General features: G+C 30.3%; 1 protein-coding gene across 1 annotated transcript; it reads right to left on the reverse strand.

Moving 5' to 3' along the window:
- Positions 1 to 2,841: 2,841 nt before the first annotated feature.
- Positions 2,842 to 11,180, reverse strand: LOC108767155 (tetraspanin-7). The gene is given in 7 exon segments (XM_018516882.1): positions 2,842 to 3,931; positions 4,659 to 4,790; positions 4,847 to 5,017; positions 8,292 to 8,480; positions 10,497 to 10,578; positions 10,669 to 10,686; positions 10,688 to 11,180. Coding segments are annotated over 7 exon segments (825 nt in total). The 5' UTR covers positions 10,765 to 11,180; the 3' UTR covers positions 2,842 to 3,775.
- Positions 11,181 to 11,453: the final 273 nt, after the last annotated feature.

Genomic DNA, 11,453 nt, shown 5'->3' on the forward strand with positions numbered 1-11,453 from the left:
TTTAAGCAATAATACTTTTGCAATCCGTACATCCAATACAGAGATTTTTCACCGAATGGAAATGTGGTAAAACAGGCTTTAGCATCGCCTTAAAAGAAAGAATAATGTAATAAGAAAGGAGGTGAATAAGTAGGAGAATTATACAATTATAATTATAAATATTTTTTATATTTAATCATTATCGGTTAACGTAAGTCATCATTTTTATTATACATGCTCATATAAGTGTATATATATTATGTATAATGTATAATTAATAACAAAACTAACTCTATAAATATAAATTTATTAAAAGAATATAAATATATTTTGTAAAATAAATAGGACAGTAAAAGTTAGAATAAATTATGATTGTATAGAATAGTAATAATGATCAATAAATCATATAAAAAGTAACAATAAAATTATTAAAATAAAAATTAAAAAATTATCGTAAGAAATATTGATTTATACATAAAGATTTATTTTTATTAAGCTATTAGTGAAAGAATGATATTTCATTGACTTTTATTTAAGGCTCGTTAGAATTTATGCAAAATGCACATGTTCTGTGATACACACTAAATATACATAAAAGCCGTACATTTTAAACAATTAGATATTGTTTCGGCTACGAGTTTGCACAATGTACAATACATCCTCAACACAGCTTTGACATTGCATTACAGAGAACAGTTGGGGAATATTTGTAAATATAAAGGCTTATATGTTAGACCTCTTTCTTTACGTACGATAAACATGAATATATAGTCTATAAAATAATTTTTATTCTGTAATATATTTTTCATAACATAATTTATATAGTACAAAGTAGGACAATTAACGTGTCTGTTTTTTAAAAATTTTATTTGATATTTTTATTAATAATGTATTATGAAACACTTTAATGGTGTTATATCAAATTATAATATCTAATTATACATAAGATAATGTAACAAAAAATATATAGTAATATATAACAAAAACAATGTAACAGTGTCTTTCAAAATGGAGTAGTTTTAGTATTTTTCTTATTTCTTTCTAATAGAAATAGAAAAAAATTATCAAGTTAAGTGTCTTACTTTGTATACATTAAATTTCTATAATAAATAAATGAATATGCATACATATATTTGTACATATGAAATTCTATAATATATAATATATGTATATATGTATCTCTTTCCATAGTGTAACATAATTACTGTTATTTATATTTCAACTTTGTTTATATATATATGTATATATATATATATATAGAAATATGATGATATAACAGATAATTGAATTTTTTTCTCGTAATAGGACATTACATCTTAATCTTCCCTCAAGAAATAAAATGTTTATATGTAACCATGATCACTTATACAAATATGGAATTTTTTCTTTTAACGATCATTTTATATATATAAAATATAATTGTTAAATAATTGTCATGGAATAATTGTCGGTATACTCTCAGTAATAAATTTTGATTATTTTTTATTCGATAATTAATATCACATTATATATTATGCTAATGTTTTGCTGGAATCTATAGACGTGAAAATCGTAAAGAAAGATAAGTGGATCAATAATATTTGAATTTAAAAATGTAAATGATACAAAAGTCTAAAAAATATTTGAATAATCAATATCTATATTTTTTAAAGATTTTAAAGATATTTTTAGATTAGGTTTTCAAGTTATTTAAAGAGTTCAAAAAGCAGAAAAGTTTGAAAGATATCACAGAATTGGACTAAACTTTTTTTTATCTTTCTTTGTGGATTTTTTAAAAAGATTTTATGTTATTTGGAATATTTCTTTTCAATTTTTTTTCCGAATTAAATAAATTTCTACTCAAATTAATTGAATTATTATTCCGATTGATTTCAAAAAAGGAATTGTACAAATATATAATATAAAATTAATTGAATATTTGAAAATTAATTGAATGTTTCGCTATGGAGGGAGCTTACTTATGTATAATATCAATGCTCTTCAACCATTTGCTTGAAGAACACAATATTTATACCTTTAAACGAGTTTACATTTATATCTTGCTATTTATTTGAGAAGACTGCATAATTATGCTCGTAAGTTACGTTCGCAACTGTTATATTTATTTTTATTTATTATTTTTTTTATTATATATATTTCTTTTTTAATTTCACAGCAAAAAAAGTTAAAACTAAATTAAATTTAAAAAATATTTATATTAAATTAAATTAATTCTCAGATTATTTTATAGATAGAACATAAAACAACATTTTATAATAAGGAAATGTTTGCTTGTTTCGCTATTTTCGTCCGATAATTATTCAAAATAGATATGTTACTCCCATTTAATATTTAATACTGATTCTGCTGATTGTCTGAGTTTAAGTTTCATTTGTTCAATGGAAAATCGAAGCCAATTTATATGAAATAATGATAGCCATGATTTTAAACGCACAATGAATCATGATTAAGTATTTGAAGGTGGATGACGTACATGTGATTCTATATAATATTATACATGTACATGTGATTCTATATAATATTATATATAGAATGATAGAACATATAGAATTTTTAAGATTGCTAGTGGATTGAAAATTCGAAGTATGGAAGATTTAAGAGTGAAGAATTTAATGAGTTAAAAAGATTTAAAGACTTATGGAATAGAAGTTTGTAAGAGACTAAAATCCGAAGAGAAAAAGTTGTTGCTACATCTAAGGATTCATAGAATATTAAAAAAATGTAGAAGTTTGTTTTATCTGTCGCACCATATCGTTGATATACACAGGCATTCGTGAAATGAACTCTATCGTAACTATTCTTCGCGTTGTGATTCTATTGATAAAAATAATAATTTAGACTGTCGATATATTTTTATGTTTTGTTCTATCTTCATATATATGTATGCATGTATATATACATATATACGTAATATATGTTATGTATAAACACGTCATTTGACTTTCACCAAATTTTAGAACTTATATCTAAATTAAAATTTTTTTTCAGTTTGTACAATGCGATTCGATATTTTTAAAGTTAGCAATAATCAAGTCATATTTTTACTGCTAATTCATAAAAATGCTAGTCATGCGTCGTTCGCATTCTACAACGTTATTTAATCCTCTCATGCAAAGGAATATGTCATGTTTTATTCAATAATCTAGATATCTCTCATACGTTTTTTAACATTAAAAAAATTTTATAAATCATATTCAAAGAAACTTGCTCATCAGCGACTACTAGTCTCAAATTAGTATATTTCGTATTCTCTCTTGTCTGCTAACATGTTAGTTTGTAAATGCTTTGTTTAAAAGATCTTAAATATTATGTATATTAAGATCTGTATATTCTTTTTAATTGTTGTATGAAGTATATTTGAAGATTAATCTTCAAATAAATTCTAAATGTATGAGAAGATTATTACATCTTGTAACGATATTAAGTAAACATACTTCGATACAACATTATCGATTTATATTAATTTTGATTAAAATGATTCATAGCCAAAACATGAAAGCACGAATTTAATCGAGGGCTTAAGTACAACAAAAATCAATATAAGAATGATGCAAATACATAATTATGTATAAGATCCATTTTAGATATAACTTCATATACAAGTGGACCTTATATTATACATTTTTAATCAATTTTCGTACCAAATTGTTAACTAAAATCGAATTGATAAAGTACGCGCTTGCCTCGATTGAGATCATTTCCGTTTTCCCATTAAATCATATATGTTCGCCGTTGTCGTTAAGGATATAGGTTTTGTTTTCTGATAGGACCGTTGCAATTTGCGCAAATGCCATGCCTAAGCAACTTGCTCGTACTCGGCCTTATTGATATTGCTAGCTAGACAGCATGCCAGGAAGATACCAACTAGTGGGAAAAAAGCTACGCCGATCGCCGTACCGGCCACCAGACCGATGTTGCTATTTATAAGATCCAGTAAGCGATTGTAACATCCCTGTGAAAAGGAATTATAAAAAAACAGTAGAAACTCCCCCCAAAAAACAAAAGAAATAAAAGAATTAAAAAAACTGTTTATTAGATTTGATTCCAATTTCTCATATTAATTTTTCTCTTTTCTATCTTCTACATTCATTTTTTTAAAAATTTCTATTGCGTTTAATATTCCTTTCTTAGTTTTTTTTTACGGATTGTAATTGTTCATTATTATGAGATAGCAATCAAGATTTTAATACGTCTGCTCTGACAGTGAGTTTTATGGGTTACTATTATTGTGTACACCACAGTAGAATTTTCATGAAAAATATATGCATATAATATATAAAATATTGTTCAATAATTAAATAAGACTAATTAAATAATCTTGATAGATAATACGTTTAATTGTATCCTTTGTATTTTATACATATTAAGCTAGTCACGTCATTCAAAAATTTATGTCAGATATTTATTTTTTACAAGCGTTTTTTTTATAAAGTTTCATTAGTTTATCATCAATGATCATTATGGCGCCCATCATAAATGAATACCAAGACAGTGAACATATTAATAATTCTCTATGTTGTATCCTGGTATAAGTAAAATATTTTTCTTTTATTTTCTATCTCTTTTCCTCTCACTCTCACTTTCGCGCGCGCTCTCTCTCTCTCTCTCTCTCTCTCTCTCTCTCTCTCTCTCTCTCTCTCTGTCTTGCAAAAATTTAAATAATTAATAAAAATATATACCTCGATATAAATTTTCTCTACATCCGATGTGTCGCATTTATTCTGTAGCACTTTGCAACAGGATAAGGGAACGTCCTTTGGCGGATCCAAATTGAGCCAATCAACATAACCGCGATTGCCACAGCAATGCAACTGTAATTGATTAATTTTTTCAAACTGTGAGTATGTCACTACATTGACATACTCACAGTTGATTGCATGGTATCGATGTGACTACTCTTGGAATGGTCCTGTCCATAGGCAACCATGCTCTCGTTCAGACCTTGATCAAATCCCTCGTTCAAGCTCGTGCGATAAGCGTAAACCGACGCGCCCGCACCGAGTTCCAGTAAAGCCACGACAGCCAGAAACGCACCGTACTACGCAAATGAAAAGAAAAGAATTATAAAGGTAAATTGATTATTTCAGGGAATCTCTATTTCTAGAGATGATAAATATGCCGATCAGAGGAGACCGCTCCGATGACCTTGATCTTGACATATGTTGTCAAGGTCATGACTTTGAGTGACCTCCAAGAGCCGTCGCTCGACATTTGTTAAAAAGTTACTAACAAAAAAGTTAAGAAATAACGTCTTATTTCTATTTTATACAATATTAAGAACTACTCCGCCCTACCTGTTTAGGCCGGTATTCATAGTCAAAGCTCAAGGCAGCGCTTAAGATCGTCTTAGTCAAGATTGTCTTATTCAATTAAGATCGTCTTGAGAGCGTAACAATTCATAGTCACGAAATAAGACGACCTTCGAGAAGAAATTCTTCTTTAAGTAATTCTTGTTTGATTTAAGGTTGCTTGACGAAGATGATTTTAAGGTTGAACTTATTTGATATTCGGCTGTTTCCGTAATATTTCCGTTGAATTCTCCAATAGAAACACTGCATTTGAGAAGTATAACTTTACGAAATGTGTTATTATATTATCTTACGTATGATTAGGCTGTGATTATGTATTCCGACTTAAAGTGCGTTCCCTGGTGAAAAAATTTCGCTGAAATTATTCCATGTTTGGAACATTTTAGCGAAATTTTGATTAAAAATTTATTGAAATTTCACTGAAAGTTAATTTTTCAGCTGACATACTGAAAAATCGCTAAAATTGAACTAAAATTTCTCTGAACTTCTGTAGAAACTTTTCGGAAACTTTTTTTAAAATTTCTCTGAAATTTTACTCAAATTTTGCTGAAAATGAATTTTTCAACAAAAAGTCTCTGAAATTAAATTGAATTTTTTCTGAAATACTGTTCCAAAACGGGAATTAATTTCAATGAAATTTTCAGAATTGAAAGCGGATTTTATAGAACTGTCTTGTCCGTCTTATCTGTAGTTTAATTTCTTGGAGTACTGCAGGTGCTAATTAATGTTAAGAAGATCTCGTTCACTTCAAATTTTGATAAAAATACACTGAATCAATGTGTTTTCGCGTAAAAATAAAGATTTGACAAGAAAAAAAATGTCACGCTGCTCCGTGAATCGAAATATATTATTAAAGTTGACTACTATTTAGGTTAGAAAATCTGTCACAGCAGTGGTTCATTATTTTTAAAACACAAATTCACTGCTTTAAAAGCAATATAAGAAAATAATTTGTATTTTTAAAGCAGTGAATTTGTGTTTTTAAAATAATGAACCACTGCTGTGACAGATTTTCTAACCTAAATAGTGGTCAATTTTAATAATATATTTCGATTCGCGGAGCAGCGCGACACTTTTTTCTTGTCAAATCTTTATTTTTACGCGAAAACACATTGATTCAGTGTATTTTTATCAAAAACTTTGTCGTTGTCCACATTCCTATAAATTTTGAAAAAAGTTACAAATGTTTTATAATGTATTATTAAATTTGTTAATTAAAATTAATAATATTACCTAATGATTTAAATATAAGTATATCTATCGTGAATCTCGCGTTTCCGACTTTTTGCACATGCTTGTTTTAATATGAAACACAAAATGTTATATAAAAAATCTTCAGATGTTGCATTTATATGTATAGGAAAAATTTACAAAAATTATATTTGTTTATGATCGGTTAAATCCCGATCTCAAAACATTTCCTGTATGAATTAAGTCACAAGTTTGCATTACCAACAACATTTTGGACAGCGAGTCAAGGATTTTTATTTAATTGCTTTATTAAATATACCATTTTTCTCAATACAATCAAATAAGAGTCTGCAGTAAATAAATATCTTAGGTGCGTTCCGTATCGTGCATGATGTGCATGATGCATCCATTGTCCTTGTTCAACGTTTGGTGAGCAACGAGGATAAACGATGCATTATGCGCATCATGCGAGAAACGAAACGCACCCCTTGTCTGCCTACAAAAACTTGCACACGTGATCACGACGCATGATCATATCGATACATTTAAGTATGACAGATTTCCTAACCTCAATAGTTGTTAACTTTAATGTTTAATATCTCAGTTCGCAGGACAGAACGACATTTTTTCATTATCAAATTTTTATTTTTACGCGAAAACGCATCGATTCAGTGTATTTTTATCAAAATGTGAGGTGAACGAGATTCCTTAACATTTACCAATTTTGCTTAAGTCCACCTCGAACACGTCTTGGCCAAGACCGCCTTATTTCGTATATATATATGTCAAATAAGATGTCTTATAATGACTATGAATTCGTAACTAAGAAGATAGTCTTAAGTCTATGCTTATTTTAAACAAGATGTGTTTATGAATCATGTCAAGACCGTTCAAGACGTTTTGAAATAAGATCGTCTTCGATAAACTTTAACTTGAGATTTTACTCAAGTACCATCTTATTTTTCGATTATGAATCTAGAGGACATCTTAAGACCGTACTTAAGGCGGTCTTAAGAATAAGTTCTGACTATGAATACGGCCCGAACATCAAATTTTCCACGCGAAACGAGGTTCATTCCCACCTTCCCTTATGGCTCATGTGCCATTATTGCCACTAGACAAGGGGGAGGTGGGGCGGATCTCGCTTCGCGTGGAAAGTCGTGCATCCCTATAGACAAGAGAAAAGGTGAAGCGATATTCGCTTCGAGTAGAAAATCCAACGCTCCTTAGTAGAGCGGATATGGAGTTTTTAATATCGTAATATTGTATATAACTGAAATAAAACATCATTTCTTGAACTTTTTTGGTTAATAACTTTTTAACGAATAACGAGCAATAGCTAAAACTTGGAGGTCACTCAGGATCATGATATATGTTGACAACATATATTAAGGTCAAAGCCATCTTCCAGCATATTAGCCGTAAATGATTTCAAGTGTTGCAGATTTGCAACTTTACACATATTTACGATATAATTTGTTAATATGCCTATAATAATACTACGAAAACGCAGCGAGTATCTTTTTTCTCCTTATATAAGATCTCTTTCTCCTTAAGGTCTCTTTCCCCTTATATAATGATATCACATCGAATATCGATTTGTAACTTTATCCTGTTGTTCCTAAGGGACCTGAAGCCTACTTTAATTCACGACGGAATTCTATTTATAATCTTATATGACGCATGGGTGTGTACATGCAGTCACACGTGTGTCTATTCCAATATGTATTCTGTATGCTGATTCTTTGTGCGAATCATTAATTGTATTATGAAATCATAATAGATTGCTAAATTTTGAAATAGAATGCCTACCAAATACAGGAGAGCGGGATGACCGCGTGCAGTGCAACAACAGGCGAGGACCGCTGCGACCGCTAACACCGCACCTAAACTTGCAAGTGCTAGTAGAGCAGCTCCGCTGCCCTGCACGCTCATGTTCATGTAATCTCGTAGTTGGATGCGCATCCATATTCCGATGCATAACATTAACACCCCGGACGCCTGAAATATGTACAAAACATCAAGAAACTCTCGTCGAATAATTTATCGCGAAGTAATTCGAATTGTCTAATTGTTTTTGAAAAAATGAAATGGCTCCCGGAAAGAACGTTGCACCCAACATTTCTCAAATTTTACAGAAAAGAAAAAGAACAGCAAATACAAGTAACACGTGCGTTTTTCCATTGAAACATCACTTTTCAGTAAAAACAATATACGTAAATATTACTATAAAAATGTTTGCAACATTTAGTTAGGAATCCCTTCAACTATAAAAAGATAACGCTCTTATTAATAAATAATTACGATAGGGCCATTGGTTCTAATAAAAATTTGTGTCTTTGTCGAGTACAGATATCTAATATAAAATTAAGATAAGTTTTCTCTATATCTCCTTTATTGGAGTATAATACTGTGCACGAATGTATAAATGTTATGTTTGAAGGTGTAATATCTTAGATGCAAAATATCTTCTTATAGCGAATTCGGTCATTTGTTATTATACTAAAATTAACTAAAATAATTATGCATATCAAAAAATGCTACACACGATAAAATTAGCAAAGCGCAAATTAAGTGTAAAAGCATTTAAATATTTTAAACAATTAAATATTCAATAATGATATTGTTGTTATTTAATAAATGGAATATTGTAGAATATGTATCGTTTCACATTGTCATAGTTCATTATATTATGCTACTGCATTCAGATACTTCATATAAAGTAATCTTTTTAATGTACTAATCCACTGTAGGGATGTTCCGATATAATCGATATTTTGAAATATCGTATCATTATCCCTTTTGATATTCGATATTTACAAATGGGAAGACTCCGATTGCACACATGCATGTTGCACACATGCGTCGCTAATTGGCCAATTTAAAAATAAAATATTCTCATTGGTAAAGCAATAAAAAAATTACTATAGGCACCAGCTGATATGAGTGGTATGTGCAATCGGGATTGTAGGTAAACGGAATCCTCCCATCGGATCCGGAACGTAGATATCAATTGATTCGATACAAAGATTATATTTCCAAAATTCAACCACATAAACGTAACAAGGATGCCAATTCGGGGACAGTTTACGACATCGCGATCAATGCTATCATGAATAAAATTAAAAGAAATTTTATGTTTCATATTATCTTTATTAGTTGATAGACTTATATATGTAAAATGACAGATATATGTATTATATAAAATCCACAAATGTATAATTTTTTATTCTCCTCAATCTCTCTTCCATTTGTGTATATATAAATTTACTAAAATATTTATAATTTTATTGATAAATTAGTGAATTTACCTAGTGATTTTTTCTTTAATTTTTCTTTAAAATCGAAAGTTTGTGGTCTCCGCACGTCTCTATATCATAAAACATGCAAAAAAAGTAACGATATTCCCGAATATCGAATCATTTCCAATCAATATATTGTTGTATCAATATTGCGTATTTCGATTCATATTGATACGAAATATCGATAGTCTATATATGCTTCTCCGCACATTCCTAATCCAATGTGTTGCAATGATTGAATACATCACTAGTTTAAAAAATAAAATAATATCGAAGAAATCGAGAAATGTTACAAATTATTTAGTAATCATCGATAGTATTTTTAAACTGACATAAGTAATGGTCACTAATGTTGGAGAAGCGCTAATGGTCGCGTATGTACTCGTATGTTTACGAACGTGCGGCCTGCAGATTAGCCATATAATTAATGCGCTTGAAAATTCTAAACTGATTCAAAGGTTCAAGGTTAAATACAAATGGTAGAAATGTATAGTTTGTCACAACGTCACATAACTCACAAATCAAATATGAAAAAATATGTTTTTATGTAATATATATTTTTATTATATTTTATGAATAATCAAGTAAAAACAGATTCAATTACCTGGTACTATAATGCTAATCAATTGTGCAACAGTTGGGTAGGACCAAGACGTGATAAGAATAGTCCATAATCATGACGCAATGTGTGGGAGTTTTGGAGGTTTCTGCTTACCCAGAAGATGAAATTGAAGAGCATTAGCAGGGTCTTCATGCAGGTCATCGTGGCCATGGTTTCCAGTCGTGCTTTGCTCATACTGGAATGTTTGTCTTTCGTTTATTTGATTGCGACAAAACCCTTTTGATATAGTCGGGATATGGGTTATTACGCACTACCTAAGTCTCACCTGGGCAACGAGTGGCGATCGATTTGCGAGAAGATTTGCGAATACGTGTTGCGTGAATGGCTCCTGCCCCACCCTCAACAATTTCAACCGGTGCATGCGCGCTATCCCGCGAGAATGGTATAGCAATGGAGGGAACTTCCCTTATCTGAACAATCCTATATATACATATATAACGAGACAAGTGTACCGCGGATACCGCATATACAGGGTGTTCCAAAAAGGTCAGGCCACTTGAATATCTTGGGAAATATAAGTTTTATAGAAAAGTGTTTCAGACAAAAGTTGTAGGATTCAACAAGAATCTATTTGTTGATCTTATCTTTGACCTTGGGGTGACATCCCTAAGGTCAGGTCAAAGTCACATCGATTTTAAAAAATGGAATACCCATTTTTGATTCCAGAATCTAATAGCTGGTGTTGAGAGCTTTCCACTGTAAGAAAATACACTGTAAGAAAATATTTTTTCATTAGTACTTTTTGAGTTATGATACTTGAAAGTTACAGTACCGCCGGCATTAGCATATATAGGGTGTCCCATTTTAAATAACGGATAGGAATGTGTCCACCTTCTCGTGGTGGGGGTGTTGTGGCTTACGATCCGCTCGGGCTATATCAGCTCAGGTTCAACCATGTTAAATGCTGGCCGACAGGGAGGTCCAAACTAACGGACACAAACCGAAAAGAACTAGAACCTCACCATGGAGCGGTGAAGGAGCACTTGAAGGTAGCGGTGAAGGTCAAGGTCAAGGTCATATTCGGACGTAAAATCTTCCGCTCTTTCCACT

The sequence above is a fragment of the Trachymyrmex cornetzi genome, unplaced genomic scaffold (assembly GCF_001594075.2).
Source record: "Trachymyrmex cornetzi isolate Tcor2-1 unplaced genomic scaffold, Tcor1.1 scaffold654, whole genome shotgun sequence".
In the NCBI taxonomy this organism is placed as follows: Eukaryota; Metazoa; Arthropoda; class Insecta; order Hymenoptera; family Formicidae; genus Trachymyrmex; species Trachymyrmex cornetzi.